This window comes from Microsporum canis, genomic scaffold (genome assembly GCF_000151145.1).
Source record: "Microsporum canis CBS 113480 supercont1.6 genomic scaffold, whole genome shotgun sequence".
NCBI lineage: Eukaryota > Fungi > Ascomycota > Eurotiomycetes > Onygenales > Arthrodermataceae > Microsporum > Microsporum canis.
In genome coordinates, this window is record NW_003299164.1 from 1,872,371 (window position 1) to 1,890,339 (window position 17,969).

The following is a 17,969-nucleotide window of genomic DNA, read 5'->3' on the forward strand; positions in this document are numbered from 1 at the left end:
ACCAAGATGTAACAACGCAGGGCAAAAAAAAAGGCCAGAATGCAGCCAATTTAGTTAGTACAGCGCAATCTTTTGGGAGTATCCAATAAACAAAAAATGAATCCCACTGCTTTTTTTTTGTTGTTTCTTGCTTTTTGTATTAGAGCTCTATTATTCCACGCTGCCGTACCATCATACTACGTTGGCTCCATCCGATCAGTCCCACTGATGCCATGTCAGTTGTATTCTTTCCTTTTGGTGGTGCTTGTCTGCGCGGGCGAGTTTTGGGGTTTGATTTGTTTTGAATTTTTTGTTTATTTCCGCTCTAAACTGTTTGACTGTTTGGCCATAGTCATAGCGCTGGCTATAGGACTATATGTTGTTGACCAAGTCATGTCGTGCCATACCAGGTTTGACTGGCAGCTGTCTAATTGAAGGACAAGCAAGGGGGTGACAAAAGAACAAGAAAGATATTTGGAAAAGCAAGGAAATGAATGAAGCCTCCGAATTAAAATAGCCGGGGAGCGCAGGGGGATTTATGTTTATATTTATGTTCAGGTTTATGCGCTCTTCTCGTGCTGGGTGGAGACACGTTGAAGGGAGACGACTGGAGAGAGGTTAGTACATGGCTTATATAGCAGAAGCTGAGACAAGGGGGTGTTTTGAGCTTACCGAAATCTTCGAGGGATCTCTGCTTTTGGCTCTTCTTGGGGCTCTTTCCGTGCATCATGTTGTCGAATCCAGTGGAACCCTGGAGGAGGTAGTAGATACCACCGAGAACACAGAAGACACCGAAGGAGAAGACCCAGATACGGACGACGGCGACGATGGAGGTCTGGCCGCCAACGAACCAACCGAAGATGGTGAAGAGAGTAGCGATGATATCGACGACAAGGATGGCACCGGCCAGCTGCCACGATGGGATGGAGGACCAGAAAGGACCGTTGGCACGGGTGATGAAGATGAGCCAGTTCTCAGTGAGGGAGATTTCCAAGAAGAGGACAGGGTCGATCTGACCGAAGTTCTGGACGATACCGCCATCGTGACCGCCGACAAGGAGGGTGGTGAGGGTGATCCAGGTACCGATGGCGAGGATGACACCGAGGAGGACGGACATACCCCAGAGCTTGGGCAGGTTCCACTTGACGGGGGTCTTGGAGAAGGGGGCGTTGTCGTAGGCAATGGCCAGGGTAGCGATATCGGCGAAAATGGCGATGAAGACGACAAGCTGGAGGTTGAGGGAGGTGTTGAGGATGGCGATCCAGAGGCCAAGGAAGATCTCGAGGTGGAGAGACAGGGCGATACGGTAGACGACGTAGGCGTACATACGGTGGAAAATCTGGCGAGAGGTCTTGAGGGCGTCGATGATGGCGGAGAGACCGGGGGCAAGGAAGACGATATCGGCGGCAGATCGGGCGGCATCGGAAGCACCTTCGACGGCGATACCAGTGTCGGCCTTCTTGAGGGACGGAGCGTCGTTGACACCGTCACCAGTCATGGCAACGAGGTAGCCACGCTGTTGGAGAATCTCGACGACGTTGTACTTGTGCTGGGGGAAGACCTCGGCGAAGCCGTCAGCGGCTTCGACGAAATCGTAGATGTCAGATCCGGGCATGGTACCGCCACCACCGAGACCGAGACGCTCAGCGTTGTAGATGTTGGTTCCGAGGCCGAGCTGACGGGAAGTTTCACGGGCAATACCGACGGCGTCACCAGTCAACATCTTGATGGAGAGACCGAGAGTCTTGGCTTCGTTGACGGTCTTTGCGGTATCGTGACGTGGAGGATCGGAGCAAGGCATGATACCGAGGATCTCCCAGGAACCCTCACCGCGCTTGCGAGCAACACCGAGAGAACGGAAGCCACGGGTAGCGAATTCGGCGACCTTGTTCTTGTAGGCGGCGTCGATGTCTTCCGGGATGGGGTGGTCTTCCTCGACGGTCTTGAGGACGAAGAGAGGAGCTCCCTTGACGCAGATGATGCGCTCGCCCTGGGGGGATTCGACGACGGCAGAGACCTTCTTGGAGACGGGGTCGAAGGGGTGGAACTGGAGGACCTTGTACTGGGTGAGGACGGACTTGGCACGGGGGTAGTAGCGGAGGGACTTGAGGAAAGCCTTGTCGATGGCATCGATACCCTTCTTCTTGCGGGAGGCAGCGAGACAGGCAGTGAGCATGAGGTCCTCTGGGTCGACGCCGGAGACACAGTATGGCTCAGCGAGAGAGAGCTTGTTCTTGGTCAGGGTACCGGTCTTGTCCGAGCAGAGAATCTCGACACCGGCGAGGGACTCGATGGCAGAGAGCTTCTGGACGATGGCCTTCTTCTTGGCGAGATAAGCAGCACCGACGGCCATGGTGGTGGTGACGACGGCGGGCAGACCGACCGGGACACCGATGATGGTGATGGCCAGGGTGAACTCGAGGATGGTGACGATGCCGTTGGAGCGGTAGAAGGAGGCGACCCAGGCAACGAGCAGGGTGAAGATGACGAGAATGAGCAAGACAGTACCGATACCGTTGAGGACCTCGGTGAAGTGACCGGTTCCGGCGGAGGCGGCGTTGACGAGGGCGGCGGCACGACCGACGAAGGTGTTGTCACCGGTGGAGGTGACGACCATGAAGGCCTCACCACGCTTGATGGAGGAGGAGGCGTAGCAGTGGTCTCCCTTGTGCTTGTCCACGGCGAGAGACTCACCGGTGATGGCGGACTGGTCGACCTGGAGGAAAGCATCTTCGGTGACGACACGGCCGTCAGCTGGGATGATGGTACCCTACTCTCGTTAGCTCATCCTCTCTTCCGTTCTTTTGACACTCAGACAACTCACCTCCTCGATCTGGAGGATGTCACCGGGAACGACCTCTGGGGCTTCGACCTCGACGAGACGGCCGTTGCGGAGAACGACAGCCTTGAGAGCGAGAGTCTTCTTCAATTCATCGACGATAGAACCGGCCTGGAACTCCTGGATGAAACCAACACAGGCGTTGAGCAGCAGAAGGGCGCAGATGACACCAAAGTCAACCCAATCCCTCAAACCAGCAGCAAGAATAGCGGCGGCCTATCCCTCGTCAGCTACATCCGACATCAATTGAAGACGCAAAAGCGAAACTCACCTCCATGACGAACTGGATGGGGCCAACAAAGTAGGAGAGGAACTTGAGAAGGAGGTTCTCCTTCTCCTCCTTCATCTGGTTGAGACCGTACTTCTTGCGGCGGGTGAGGACCTCCGCGTCGGTGAGACCGGTGCGGGTGTCGGTCTGGAGGAGCTCCTCCGGCACGGGACGCTCACCACCGGGCTGGTCGTCTTCCTCGTCGTCGATCTCATCGATGTGGCCGTCCTGGGACTCGAGGTCGGCGATGAGCTGGTCCATGTCCTCTTCCTCCTCGTCGTCCTCTGGCATGGGTCCCTTCTTCTCGTCGAAGGCGGCGGCCTGCTGCTGGTGGTGGTGCTGCTGGACCTCCTCCTTGTTCTCGCCGAACTGGCCGCTGGGGACGGCCGTGCCGAGGTGGTTTGGGGGGACGGGCTGCCCCTGTCCCTGGGCTGAGTGGTCTGCCATTATCGGGGTCTTTGTTTTTCTCTTTTATGACGATCAAGGGGACGTTTTTATTTTCTTCGTCTATTCGCTTGAGGGTTTCTTCCGGGCTTTTTTTTTTTTATTTCTCCTACGAGCTCATCGAACAGAGCGCAGTCACAGTCGCAAGACTGGAGCTGGTGAAGAGCGGAGAGAGGGGAGAGAGAAGAAGACACAGAGACGCGCACAGGGGGGAAGAAGAGGAGGAGGGATGGGGAGGTTAGAAGAGAGGAAGAAGAAGAAGAGAAGAGCGAGAAGAGGGAGAAGAGGAAGAAGATATAAGAAGTTGAAATGAAAAGTGGGTGCCGCGAAGGTTGAAAAAAAAAAAAAAAAAACCACCCCCGGTTTACGGTTACGGTTCGAAAGAAAAAAAGACCTTGTATTGCCCTTACCGAAGGAAAAAAAAAACAAAGAAGAAGCTGCCTTCCTCGTACCGCGGCGTATCTTTGGTATCGATGGTATTTGATGGCTGCAAAACATGTATCCGCGGTACAGCCCGATCGGGACTAGCGCTGATAAGGTCTCCAATTTCGCCCTCTTCCTCTTTCGTCTTGTCACGTACCGTCACGTACTGTCACTTTTCCCCTTACCGTCTGTTACGTGGAAGAAGCAGAGAAGCAGCAGATGTAAGTACATAGTAGGAGTAGTAAGAGAAGAGTAAGAGAAGAGTAAGAGTAAGAGAAGAGTAAGAGAAGAGAGAGAGAGAGAAGAGGCCGGGTAGGACGGCGGCAGGGCTACCCAGGAGAAGTCTTCCGCGCTCCCATCGCATCGGCCGATAATCAGACATCTCTACGTCATTCCCAACGCCTCTTATCTCTCTTCCTTCTTCTCTCCAAACGGCCTGAACACAGAAAAGAAAAAAAGGTCAGACGAGGATGAATAAAAAAAGCACACCCTCCGGCTCGACGGGCCTGAACCGACACCGACCTCACCGACCGGCCTCCCTCCCGAGCCAATAGCAGGGTCATCTCGTCGAAAGGCCTTATGTAGCAGAGTTACGGAGTACACAAAAGTCACACCGGCTGGTGGTCCCTCGGTGGAGAGAGAAGGAAAATTTTCCACTCTCTCCTCCTCCTCCTCCTCCTCCTCCAACTCAGGAACCGGGCTCGCCTCGTTTTCTTCTCCTCGCAGGTGAAAAGCTTGACGGAGGGCCCGACGTCGTCGCTGTGAAGAGACGACATGCAGACATCGTATCCTTCCCCATGGGGCGCGGCAGGACACAAGAAGTTCATGTATGTAAAACCGCCCTGCCCTCCGCCGTACGAAGTCGGGCCCTGGGACAAGGGCTGGGCTGCCCTCGCCAAGTCAGAGAGGTGTTACCATAGTACTATGTGTAGGTCTTCATCCATGTCGCAGATCGGGTGCTCGTTTCTTGACGAACTCTTGATCCTGTCCTCTCTGTACGTCTGATAGATAATGCCAAGGGAGGAATCAATCGAAACCCCCCCGACCATGCCATCTACAGGCTGGGCGTTGTTTTGGCAGACGGGAAGATCGTAGGGAGGAGGCCCATCCAAGAAGGGCGCCTAAGAAACACCAAGAACGATGTGCGATGGTAGACTCATAGTCACCACCGCAGGCCCCTTGGCGGGAAGCCTCTCATCTTTTCTCTCTCTCTCCCAGGTCTGCCTCGTAAGTTACTGTACAACGAGTGAAAATAACAGCCGGAATGCACCGAGTGAATTGGCATACCGTGTACGGAGTACTTTGTTTCTTCTTCTGCCTTCCCGCCCTCTCCTGCAACCGATCAATTGCTTGTCATGCTTATCTTCCCATCTGCCGTTTTCCCTCCAAAGAAAGAAAAGCAAGAAAATCAAGGCCACTCGCCAAATCGGAGTGCTTTCTCTCTCTCTCTCTTTTCTTTTTTCCCTTTCCCTTGCCTGGCCTCACAGGCTAACTTTTCCTCCCAAGGGCCTTTTTTTTTAAGCCCTTCGGCAAGTTCGGCAAACTCGTCGACTTCGGAACTAAATGGTCGTTTGGCAAGAAAAAGAAACGAAACGAAAAAAAAAATCTTCCATCACTACGTAACTGCTGGGTCTGTCCCGAGGAAGAGTCTTCTTTTTGGCATAAAAAAAAAGTGTGATGGTTAGTGCAAATGCCCCATATTTAACACCGTCAGTAAGGGCCCGACGATAGCGACGGGAGTTTATGACGGGAAGAAGCAGGCCTCTCCCTCTCTTCTCTCTTTAGGCCTCTCTCTTTTTAGGCGATTAACTTGCCGGAGTATAATAAACTGTCAGGTGATGGCGGGCTTTTAACACCTCTGCCGCCATTGGCCAATTGCAACTTTGGCTTCTTTTTTTTTTCTCCTTGCTGTACGGATGTCTATATATATACAGAGATATACCTAGCTATATACCTAGCTATATGCCATGCTGGGCACGGGTATACGAGGGCATGGCGGGGGAAGGTTGATCAGATCAAAAAAACCCGGGAGAGACGAGAGGGCGCCATGTACCGAACGGAAGGATAGCGGCAGAGACGAAGGAAGCGTAAAACGGTGAATAAGGGCTGATCTCTGCGATTTGATTGATGGGGAGGAAAAGGTCGGGGACTTTCACGGGCGTTGGACTGTGCAGACCGCATAATATCGAAGCTCACACGACTGCCTGCTCAACTTAATCGAGACGGCAACTTGCCGTATACTGGGGAATTAATATGTATGGGTTCTTTTTTTTTTTTTTTTTTTGGCCCTTTCCTTGCTTTTCCTTACTATACATAGCAGCTATCTTTGCCTCTTTCGCCTGTGCGTTGGGCATGGGGGTGGGCTGAAGTGTTGGATGAGTTTGCAAGCCATGCCCGGGTTGCCATGCCTGCCACGCAGGCAGCTGCGTGGGTGTGGGTGTGTGTGTGTGTGTGTACCTCTGGACATGCATGTTATATCGGTCGGTACGCCGTCAAGTCACCGGACTGGATGGTTTCTTCTTCCTTCGAATGATATAATTGCCCCTGGTCGAGGTTCAAAGCGTCACTCTTTCTCAACGGTCCTCCGGCTCTGTCTCCGGCTGGCGCGGGATGTCGAGGACGTTTTGCATAGTTACAGGCTATACGGAGCATATATCACGCATTGTTTTGTCTTATCTCACTCGGCCCGTCGTCGCGGAGCCATACGGCTTCGACCAGAGACAGCTGCTCTGATACATCCTATGTATGCTATGATTATGCACATCAGCGCTTTAGAAGGCAGTAGAATCGCCAAGCCGGGTAGACGAGCAAGACAAGACCCTCTTCTCCTGCGCTCCCCATAATTTAAGTATGTAACCAGCGTTTTGCCCATGAAGAATATCACAATGGGAAAGCCCTACACTAACGGTGTTGGGGACTCGCTAGGGACGGTGCAATGGGTCGGTTCTCCTCCTGGTGAAGCGATTGTTAGCCTTAGCTCAACTCTGGATGGGATGATGGGACGGGGCGGGTCAGGAAGGATTTCCGCGGGCTCCTAGAGAAAAAATATCACGAATCACGAAAATGCCTCAAAGGTCGCAGAAGAATCAAAGTTTTCACCCAAGCTTCTTCATTCACTTTCGCCTTGCACTTTTTCCCTCTTACTTCTTCGCGTCTTCTAGAAAAGCTTGCCCTTTGCTGCACTTTTGTTTTATTAATTCACGCAGCATGATAATGCTGCATCGGTTATATTATTCCTCTTTGCATCCCGTGTAGTCCTGTTTCGGCACCCGTTTCTTTCTTTTTTTATCCCTCTAGCCCAACCTCTTCCACTGTAACTGTTGCAAGCGATAATAATTATGAGACGGTAACTTCGTCGTCGGTTATAGGATGTCCCTTGCTATAGCTGTTGTTGCCATCGTAACGGACTTATTCTTGGGGTGGTCCATGCCCAGGTGTCATCGATGCATGCAAATCATCGCATAGCTAGTATGCCTTGGGGGGGGACCAGCCCTCCTCTCTGATTGACCAGTGTATCCTCCTCTCCCCTCCCTGGTCCTTCACCTTCTCCCTCACAGCTTTCTTTTTTTCTGGGGAGCAGGCGCCATTTCCGACAGTATGACCGCATTATGAACCAGGAATATCCAAGACGGTAATTATAGCACCCTTAGCGGTATCGTAAGGTCAAGTATGCCTCGTATCTCTCCCAGTCAGTCAGTCAGTCAGTCAGTCAGTCAGTCAGTATGGTATGTATATACTGTATGTATGTACTGTACGAGTTACATACCTTGTATGGTATGTAACCTGCGGGACGGGACTAGCTTGCCGTGGTCAAGGAAGAGCAGGACGAAAGGACAAGGGGGAGAGGAGCAGACGAAGGATAGCTCCAAGCTACACCCAAGCACCTGCCCAGCACCCAGCAGACCGTCGCTGAAGCTGGACAAACCGCCCAGCATACCATTGACCCCTTTATCCGCCCAATTGATGTGCTAATTGAACCCCTTTATCCCAAGTATTATTTGCTGATCTCGCTCGGCGCAAGCATTGGCAGAAAGGGAGGAGGGAAGCTTGCCCCAAGCTGTTCCCTCGTCATGCTGCAGACGTCGACGTGGGTTGGTCAGTGGAGACATGGGTCGAAATGAATTGAAACTGCCACCATCGCGTTTTATCGTCTTCTCATTGGCTCACTTGCGCTGGGCCGCATATTGCTTTATCAAGGGGATGCTGGAGCTAGTTACATACGTCCGAGATCAGCAAAACAATAACATTTCGCATAACAGAGTAAACAAAAACAAGCTTACCTTCTCTCGCTGAAGGAATTGTCGGAGTGGGTGAAGGAAAAAAAAGAAACAAAGAGGAAAGAGGATGAAAAAGAAAAGAGATAGCACACTCATCGATAGATTCTTCGTCCTACATATAAGCAATGGACAAGCACTTTCGTGAGGCGTGGCGACGTTCCCACTTTTGATCCCATGACGTTCGCGTATACTCCGGATGTTCATCGATGAGGAGACAGAAAGTTGCATCGACGAGTTGCATAAAAAACACCTTGGGAGGTTGGGTCCTACACGTGATTATTATACTTAGCTAAGCTTATATGGAAGTTACGGTCTACGTCGGAGGATATGCGAAAAGTGACAATGGATGGGAGGGATTGCATTATATGGCCAAGGTAGTCGAATAGAAAAAAAAAAAAAAGTACTGTACAAGCTTGAATCTGAAAGAAGAGAGAAACATCACACAAACAAAGCCGACCACTCCGGCGCGCAGGCAGGCCAGAAAACCAGAAAAACAGAAATGACAAGAAGGATCAAGTACAGGAAACAAAAAGGGAGATACACAAGGTTCAAACGCCAATCTGGCACTGAGGATGAGAATAATGAGTATAGGAAAGGAACTGACGAAAGGGTATTATTATGTAGTGCTTCGAGCTTGACCGCTGGCTCGTGACTGATACACCGCGAAGTCGCCTCTTAAAAAATATCCTTGACCGAAAAAAATGACTCTTCAAGAACGCCGGAGAATAATACCAATTCATGCATGATGGATCGAGGCCGTTTCGAACGTCTATCACTGGCCCTGGGCGGGTGGTTGCGATGGTGCTCCAGTAGTGGATGGCTGAGTGCCAGGCAGTATGAACCCGGGTGGGAACATTGGCATGCCTGGGAATGAGAATCCAAAACCTGGTACGGCGGGAGGGACACCAATGGCGTTGGCGTTCGGGCCAGAGGCTGCATCACGGTCATGGTCACCGCTGCTGTTGTTGTGCCCGTCATCACCGCCACGTTCGTTGCGGCGGAAGCGCTCGTGGCTGTAGCGGCTGGACTGTGGCCCACGCTTGCCGCCTTGATCGGTAGCCATGCGACGGCTGATGGCTGTTCGTGCGGTCAGTAAGCTTGTACGAAGTTACAAACGGAGTTCTAGGCTTTGTACACATACCCTTAGAAGACACACCGGCACCAATCTCGATATCAGGCTCCTCGACAACCATTCCGTTCTCGATGGGCTTACCGCCAGTGCCACCATATTCTGCGGTGAGCAACCATTTGCGGTCGGCTTCAGTCAACCGGTCAACAGGAATGATACTGACACCTGTATGGTAGTCACTGCAGTCACGGGGCCCAAATCCAACTCCCCAGCGTGTCTATATTCGTTTTTAAGTTAGACCAATAATGAAGCTACTAGGCTGGGATAGGGACAAACGGTTTTTCTTGCTTACCCTGAGCTGCATGTCTCCGGATTTATACTGCTCCATCCCTTCGCGGGCAGTTACGGCATCGCGCCGGTTGACCATCTTGACAAACGCATGTCGTTTGTCATTGTTGACAATGCATGTCTGAACTGTGCCGTAACGGGAGAAAAGCGAACGAAGGTGGGATTCAGAAGATCTATCCACAAAAAGTTAGGAAATCATCGTCGCATTATCAGCTAGTGTTCCAAAAGTACTTACGTTACACCACCAACAAACAGCGTTCGACTTAAAACTATATATATTATCATGTTAGCTCCTGTATCATATAAACACAGTTAAGATATAAGGATACTACAAACGAACCTTTGATGTTGCCGTCTCCAATAGAATAATCGTAGTCAATGAACTTTGGCCCTGGTGGAGGCAGCGTGGTATCCTTGCGAGGACTTGGGCTTCGGCGGCGTCGACCAGGCGGGCTACGCTGGCGGTATCCATCCCCACGACGGCCTCCTCTGCCATGGTCGCCGCGGTTACGGCCGGGAGAGTCACCATGATATTCACCGTATACTGGACTATCGCGACGACGAGGAGGGGAGCTATCGCGTCGTCTATCCCACCCTGGAGATCGTGAACGACGTCGATACTGGCCTGGAGGAGAGCGCGTATAGTCCTGGTCCCGGTCTCTGTCACGTGACGAGTTATCCTGTGCATTTGATCCCCAAGCATTTTGATTCGCTGCGGGCATTTGACCAAAGCCTGGCATTGCAGGAGGATTCATATTACCCAAACCACCAGCATTTGCTGCATTTGAAAGATTTAAGATTTGCAGAGCAGTTGCCCACTGTTCCTGCGGAATACCCTGTGCAGCAAGGAGCTGGATCAGATTTAGTTGCTGGAGGGGATCAGGAGTAACGGCAGTAGGTGCTGGCTGTTGCTGTTGCTGCATTAACTGGGCAAGCGGGTTCTGACCAGGATATGCAGCTGCACCTGCAGCCTGACCTTGAGGTTGATTTTGGAACATATTTTGGGCGGTATTGGCCAGACCAGGGAATTGGGCGGCAAGATTTCCAGCATAAGGATTTACGGACTGCCCGTTAGATTGTAGCGCAGTCTGGTCTACAGACGGTGCATTTGTTTGCGGGACTGCAGGCTGCGCGTTTAATACATTACTGGAACTAGTCTGTGCTGGGATGGCCGGCGCGGCTGGGGCGGCTGTATTTTGCTTCGCCATTTCCGCGAGCGCTTTCAAAATGCTGGAAGTATCAGGCACTGCAGCTGAACCAGCCGGCTGTTGCTGCTGCTGAGCAGGTCCGCCCAATAGGAAGGAATTTGGTGCTGGTGATCCTTCTGGTGTTGTAGATTCCACATCTAAGAAAATTGAACGTACATTAGAAAATCTTCCCATTTTCTCTCCTACTGCCTTTCGAGTCTCCCGGGTATGGTGTTTTTTAGGGTCTCTCCCAAATCAAGGCGGAGGACTCGAATGCATATTCAAGGGGGTTTTCTTACTTTGAGATACTGGAGCATTTAGCTTGTCTTTGAAAGATTGGAGCATAGGCGCAGGAAATGTATATCCTCTCTCCCAGATGTCCACCAATTTTTTGATTTTGTCCTATATTAAGAAAAGGGATATACGTAAGTGGGAATTATTCAGCCACAGCATCATAGATAACCTATGGTTAAGGGCAGAGGATATAAAGTCGTAGTATAAGGGGGTAGGAATTGTGATACGGTGGTTTTAGGTGTCTAAGGCAACACACCATGCTGGCAGATGCCCAGTACTATGATATGCTGCACTGCAGGGTTTTTTTCTTCCACTTTGCAGGAGATATTGAGTTTCATTCATGTCTAAGAGTACGCGTACCTTTTGGTCTTCAGGAGCATTGTTTATGATATCAGTCATGAGGACTGGCAGAAGCTCGGTCACTCGATTAACGCCTGCAGCATATGTCCCATCTGGAGCACTGCCGCCAATCTGCTGGCCAGCCTTGCGTGCTAAGTCTACCCATTGTCGAGTTACAGAGTCTACGACATAGAGTACGCCCAATTTGTGTGTCCCTGGTGCTCGCTTAAAGTGGGTATAGATCTTTTGTATCAAGACTGATTCGGACTATATGAGAAGAAGATACACGTTAGCAAAAGAACCCGAGTTATGGTATGAATATAGAGAAAGAAGTAAAACCATCATTACTAACCTGAATGTTGGCAGTGCATAGTGAGGTGATGCCATTAATCTTGGATCCCGATACACCAGGAGGTTTCAAGGAAAGCATGGAATGGAGATAGCCATCCAGCTCTGCTACTGCAGACGACATGGCTGATAGAAGCTGCTACCGATTATGTGAACGAGATATGAAAGCTAATACTTGCAAAGATGGCTGGTTGTGCTGGTATCTGCTGGTTTTTAGGGCGGAATAATCCACACTATGCTGTATCTTGTATCTACTGAAGAGTTGGAAAGCTATCCGTGATCCAGTAGATGATATCTCTATTTGATGTTTGATGGGTGATCTTGTCACTACAGTCCCAGCTAAGCGACAGGCTCAGAGGATGGGCCTACAGCCGTGTTCCACTATCAGTCTCAAAAAAGGAGATGAAAAAGTCCAAGCAAGCCAGATACAAGGAATAAAACAGGCTCTCAGCTAACGTTAGATGATGAAAGTGATAAAAGAGGAGAATAAGAGGATGGAGTTGAAGGAGGTTGCGCGAGGAGGAATTTTTTTTCCCTTTCTAAAGAGTTTTAAGGAGAGAAAGGAAAGAAAATTATTGTTCTAACCCAAATAGGCAGCAAAACTCACGTGATAATACTCACTTATAGTCACGTGACTATCCCTATGGATGCCCAACAAACTTGCAGATAAGTTTATACATAGTATGCATTTAAACGTTGCTAGATTAAAATAAAGAGAAATACTTATATTAAAGCTGAACCTCTCGAAAGAATGGAAATAAATAAAATTAAGTACGCAGATACAGAGATTTAAGACTGTTAAAATGTAAGAATCAACTAACTATAGAAAAGTAGAGCGAGATAAATAATAACATTCAAATCAGCATGAAGCAAAGATATCCACCAACGATGCTATATTAATATTGTTCTCCAATACTTCAATCCTACGGTAGATGAGCCTAGAAATTGCCCAACAGGGCCTTAGCGGCGCTTGCTATCACAAAACTGTGTAGAGCGGAGACTACATTCATTCATTCCGTTTAACTCAATGTTAATACCGGGGTTGAGCTCCTCGTTAGGTCTAAATACCGATACTAAGATTCAGCAACCATTGAAGCCAGTGCATAAGCTTATATGTAGGGTATAGTAATTCCAAGATTCGAGTTAACGTCTTCTCCCGATAAAGCCTGTGCTAGCTGACGTGGGGAAAAAACAAACGAAAGGTTAGGCCTAAGAAGGGGTTTATGGATCAGTTTGAAGTTTGGGAGCATGAGGCAAAGACGATACCCAGAGGCACCAAAGGCATATCTGGAGCGAAGAGCAATACTCGCCAAGGAGAAGGGCCTAACAGATGATGAATTGGCTGGTATACTCCGTACAGTATTCGGATTATTGAGGTAGTGACGGCCTAGAATTTGATACCGTTTCAAGTTTTCTTCGGACTAGGATACAGGAGCATAATTCCATGCACATCACTACTCCGTAGATGGATTCAATCTAAGACACATATTACTATTAGATCACATCTTTGCTATGATATAATATTTCTCCATATAAAACTTGCATATGTTGCATAACTCTATATTTGAGCCTCGGCACAGTTGTTGCCACCAAACTATGCGATACAAACTGAAGCTCTCCTTAAGCAGGCTCCGAGGCAGCCCATGGCTCAATATGGCTTGAGATGCAGGCGAATCACCTCAGTCCAGCCTCTGAATGCTCCATTCCCATGTTGTTATCGGCGCAAAAGAAGGCTGGGGGGAGAAAAAAAGGAGAGAAATAAAGCGACGAAAAAAAAAGAGGCCCAACAAAATACCGGGAGGCCTCGTTACCATACGTGACAGACAGGGAGTGCTAGATCTGCCCTTGAAAGTTACATCTGATCACGTTTTTCTGTCCCGACAATACCCTCATGAGAGCCAAAATATCTTTCGAAACTTCAACAACTTCAACTTCTTCTTCTCTTTCTCTTCCATCCACCGCACTCCTCTTCTTACTCTTCACCGTTGTACCTTTAATATTTCCCCTGTACACTATCTCTCATCAGCCGCTGGTATGGCTTCTTCTCTCAGACTAGGGAGCGCTGCTCTCCGATCCTCATCCATGGCTTCCAAGCCAGTTCTCCAGGCTGCTGGTTACAATGCTCTCCGGCATTACTCTTCGGCCAAAGCTCCCGTACGTACTCAATCCCCGGAGATGAAGGTAGATATTTGTGCTAACAGGCAATTGCTTGGCTGTAGTCTCTCAAGGAAACTTTCGCCGCCCAGATTCCAGAGAAGATAGAGCAGGTCAAGAAGCTCCGAAAGTACGTTGTTTGGTTTGCATAACCACGGCATTGAATCATCAATAGCCTGGGTGAGGACAAGGCTGACAAGTGCCTTTTTACGGCTTATAGAGAGCATGGACACAAGGTCCTCGGTGAGGTTACCCTAGACCAGGTCTACGGTGGTGCCCGTGGAATCAAGTCCCTCGTCTGGGAGGTAAGCAGAATGTCTGAGCTGGCATTGTACGGCAATTGAGACTAACATTGCATTTTAGGGATCTATTCTCGACTCTGAGGAAGGTATCCGCTTCCGTGGAAAGACCGTGAGTTACCAATAAACAGCTTCTCTCGATCATTCGCTAATTGGGGTGACTAGATTCCCGAGTGCCAGAAACTCCTTCCAAAGGCCCCAGGCGGCCAGGAGCCGCTCCCAGAAGGTGCGTACAGAGTTAAAACACTTAAAAAAAAAGAAAAAAAAAGAAATGTGCGTGAGGCACGGGGTCTAACGGGTTAACAGGTCTCTTCTGGCTCTTGCTTACCGGCGAGGTTCCAACCGAGCAACAAGTTCGCGACCTCTCCGCCGAATGGGCCGCCCGTTCTGATGTCCCCAAGTTCATTGAGGAGCTCATCGACCGCTGCCCATCTGACCTCCACCCAATGGCCCAGTTCTCCCTCGCCGTTACCGCCCTTGAGCATGAATCCGCCTTCGCCAAGGCCTACGCTAAGGGTATCAACAAGAAGGACTACTGGCAGTACACCTTTGAGGATTCCATGGACTTGATTGCCAAGTTGCCCACTATTGCTGCCCGTATCTACCGCAACGTCTTCAAGGATGGAAAGGTCGCCCCCGTCCAGAAGGACAAGGATTACGGTTTCAACTTGGCTAACCAGCTCGGCTACGGAGACAACGCTGACTTCGTTGAGCTGATGCGCCTCTACCTTACCATTCACTCCGACCATGAGGGTGGTAATGTCAGTGCTCACACGACCCACTTGGTTGGTTCCGCATTGAGCTCTCCCATGCTCTCTCTCGCTGCTGGTCTCAACGGTCTCGCCGGTCCACTTCACGGATTGTAAGTTCTACTAGCTTTAACTCGAGCCGGCGTCACATATCCTAACTTGTCTACAGGGCCAACCAGGAAGTTTTGAACTGGCTTCAAAAGATGCAGAAGGCTATTGGCAACGACCTGAGCGACGAAGCCATCAAGGACTACCTTTGGTCCACCCTGAACGCCGGCCAGGTCGTGCCCGGATACGGCCATGCCGTCCTCCGCAAGACCGACCCCCGCTACGTGTCCCAGCGTGAATTCGCCCTCCGCCATCTCCCTGATGACCCTCTCTTCAAGCTCGTCAGCCAGGTTTACAAGATCGCCCCAGGTGTCCTGACCGAGCATGGAAAGACCAAGAACCCCTACCCCAACGTTGATGCTGTAAGTTTTACATATCTAGTCATCAAGGTAAAACATAAGCTGACATGACCTAGCACTCTGGTGTCCTCCTCCAGTACTACGGCCTGACCGAGGCCAGCTACTACACCGTCCTCTTCGGTGTCTCCCGTGCCCTCGGTGTCCTTCCTCAACTCATCATCGACCGTGCTCTCGGCTCCCCCATCGAGCGACCAAAGAGTTTCAGCACTGAAGGCTACGCCAAGCTCGTTGGAGCCAAGCTATAAGTTATATATTCGCAAGCGTTAAGCGAACTACCCAAAAAGTTATAGACTGTTGAATCCGGCTGTCTACAACAGCGTGCTGGCAACCTCCACCAACCTCTTTTCTTTTGTTGATTCAAGTGTGTATCTATATGAAACTATCAATTTGTATTTTATACTCTTTATACTCTAGTGACTACCCTTATCCCCTATCGCAATAGGGTTGCTTTATCCAATGTAGGTGTTTCTGCTTGATGGTTAGTATAATTAGTAAATATCGCCTATGAAGCTGCTAATATTTTCTGTTTCTTGCTAGATACCTATGTCTCAGCGTTCAGTCGATTCCTTTAATCTCCTTGTTCGCATATGGCGAGGATCTTTTAGTGTGAGGCAGCTTGGATATGCGGTTCATACCTCGGCTTATACATGCAGTGTCAAGTCTTCCAACTCCCGTCTTTATTGGCAGATCTCGCTTCATACTCATTTATCCAGCCCCAAAAATCGAGGGCGCCTGAACTCCCCTACGTATAGGGACCAGAAATTTTAATAATAATATACCCAGTCAGCTCTTTGTTCACGTTGAAACAATGATGGCAAGTGAAAGAAACCGTCGTTTGAGACCTCAACGTCAAAGCTACTTCACTCATCCAAGGACTCCTTTGATAAATGAATAACCATCCGCTCACATCACACGTTTAAATAAAGGCATCTACGGCATCTACACACCATGGCTTTTCTATACCCTCTGGAACAATCTCATAAACAGCAGAAGACCGATGATGACTACTTCGACCTCCAAACCACCGCCTCAGCCGAATGGACCAAAGATCAACCAACCCACTCCAGCGTATTGGGATACTCTATCAAAGATCTGGCTAACGAGGGATGCTCTTCAGGAGCTCAATCGACGAAATAGAGCTTCTCGCAGATTACTAGAGCTACCTCATCCTTCCCCTTCTCGGCCACTCACTCGATAGTTCCAGGCTGCTCTGAAGCGTCGATATCAGACACTTGCTTCTGACCCTTCAGGTTCCTGCAGCCCCAAGGCTCTGAGGGAGATTAAGAGATTGTCTAGAAGAGGTGGACCTGACCTATCGGACCTCAGGGGTGTATGTAATTCTTGTAATAGATGCCGGCACCCATGCTAACGCGTTGAGAGTACTCCCCAGTTCCCAGATCCCTAGATCCCACTTTACCAGCCAATGGACACAAACTTGGGCTGCCGGAAGAGGCGTGCAAATTCTCCTCCTCCAGGCGAGAGCAGCTACAAAAGAACTACTACAGTTACTGCCGCCTATAATCGGAATTTCGAGCAGAAGCTAGTTGACCGCGATATATACCTCGATGGATATGATCATTCCGATGGCCAACCGCCAGCGACACCAAATAACATGGATGAAATAATTCAGAGATTAGCCCAGCCACGGCGTTCCCTTTCACCAACAAACTTCCCTGAAAGCAAGTTTCGAGAATTTAAACAAAAGGACGCAAGAGCATCAAAGGAAAGGCCAGTGACAACTTACATAGTCCCAACTATTGATGGTGATGTTGGTAATACCCAGTGTGTAGGAGGAGGTTATCTATTTGGAAATCTTGCTCCTCTAACAGATAGTACACTAGCAATTGCAAAGCCGGGTCACTTCTTTGGTTCTCTCCCAAAGTATCTAGAGCCTGAAATCCGCGATGAGCTTAGTGAATATATTATCCCATCGACGCAGGCTAATCTTCCAATGCTTCCGAATTTCTTTCTTGAAGCCAAAGGTCCAGATACGTCTCTTGCTGTTGCTATACGATAGGCCTGTTACCACGGGTCACTGGGTGCTCGAGGAATATACAAACTCCAGACGTACAGGCAAAAGGAGCCTACCTACGATAATAATGCCTACACTATCATATCAATCTACTATGGTGGCGCACTGAAGCTCTATACAATCCACCCCACCGCGCCCCGGCCTAACAGCAAAGGTCGTCCGGAATATATAATGACTTCGCTTAGATCTTTCGCAATGGCGGATAGCCTAGATAGCTTCCGTCAAGGGGCAACAGCATATCGAAACGCGAGAGACTGGGCGAAAGAACAGAGGGATGAGTTTATCAGGGCTGCAAACGAGAGACACAAACCAGCTATAATGCCGAAACGTGAGGTAACATCCGGGCCAACTACTATCCTGGAGGTCCCCGAAACAGCATCTATGCCTGATGAAGTTGAGTCTCTACGCAACAAATCTCTCCGTCAATACTAAGCCTCTACTCAATTAAGTCTA

The 17,969-nt window shown here is 49.8% G+C and overlaps 6 protein-coding genes across 6 annotated transcripts; 4 read left to right on the forward strand and 2 right to left on the reverse strand.

The window, feature by feature from the left end:
* Window positions 1-539: 539 nt before the first annotated feature.
* Window positions 540-3,533, reverse strand: MCYG_06833 (plasma membrane ATPase; the record flags this gene model as incomplete). Its single annotated transcript, XM_002844823.1, has 4 exons — window positions 540-586; window positions 652-2,749; window positions 2,894-3,034; window positions 3,090-3,533. The coding sequence occupies 4 exons, from the start codon at window positions 3,531-3,533 to the stop codon at window positions 540-542; spliced, it is 2,730 nt and encodes a 909-aa protein (XP_002844869.1).
* A 1,194-nt stretch (window positions 3,534-4,727) lies between these two features.
* On the forward strand, window positions 4,728-5,107 carry MCYG_06834 (uncharacterized protein; the record flags this gene model as incomplete). Its single annotated transcript, XM_002844824.1, has 2 exons — window positions 4,728-4,881; window positions 4,962-5,107. 2 exons carry the CDS (start codon window positions 4,728-4,730, stop codon window positions 5,105-5,107), a joined length of 300 nt encoding a protein of 99 aa, XP_002844870.1.
* A 2,515-nt stretch (window positions 5,108-7,622) lies between these two features.
* MCYG_06835 (uncharacterized protein) lies at window positions 7,623-8,246 on the forward strand (the record flags this gene model as incomplete). Its single annotated transcript, XM_002844825.1, has 2 exons — window positions 7,623-7,678; window positions 7,988-8,246. The coding sequence occupies 2 exons, from the start codon at window positions 7,623-7,625 to the stop codon at window positions 8,244-8,246; spliced, it is 315 nt and encodes a 104-aa protein (XP_002844871.1).
* A 756-nt stretch (window positions 8,247-9,002) lies between these two features.
* On the reverse strand, window positions 9,003-11,939 carry MCYG_06836 (conserved hypothetical protein; the record flags this gene model as incomplete). Its single annotated transcript, XM_002844826.1, has 9 exons — window positions 9,003-9,307; window positions 9,372-9,576; window positions 9,652-9,820; window positions 9,883-9,916; window positions 9,988-10,992; window positions 11,134-11,236; window positions 11,385-11,405; window positions 11,489-11,734; window positions 11,820-11,939. The coding sequence occupies 9 exons, from the start codon at window positions 11,937-11,939 to the stop codon at window positions 9,003-9,005; spliced, it is 2,208 nt and encodes a 735-aa protein (XP_002844872.1).
* A 1,958-nt stretch (window positions 11,940-13,897) lies between these two features.
* On the forward strand, window positions 13,898-15,729 carry MCYG_06837 (citrate synthase; the record flags this gene model as incomplete). The annotated part of the gene is made up of 8 exons (XM_002844827.1): window positions 13,898-13,969; window positions 14,035-14,099; window positions 14,145-14,274; window positions 14,333-14,380; window positions 14,434-14,494; window positions 14,575-15,130; window positions 15,187-15,487; window positions 15,541-15,729. The coding sequence occupies 8 exons, from the start codon at window positions 13,898-13,900 to the stop codon at window positions 15,727-15,729; spliced, it is 1,422 nt and encodes a 473-aa protein (XP_002844873.1).
* Window positions 15,730-16,432: 703 nt separating this feature from the next.
* On the forward strand, window positions 16,433-17,948 carry MCYG_06838 (conserved hypothetical protein; the record flags this gene model as incomplete). The annotated part of the gene is made up of 4 exons (XM_002844828.1): window positions 16,433-16,552; window positions 16,683-16,814; window positions 16,890-17,459; window positions 17,502-17,948. 4 exons carry the CDS (start codon window positions 16,433-16,435, stop codon window positions 17,946-17,948), a joined length of 1,269 nt encoding a protein of 422 aa, XP_002844874.1.
* Between the last annotated feature and the right edge of the window lie 21 nt (window positions 17,949-17,969).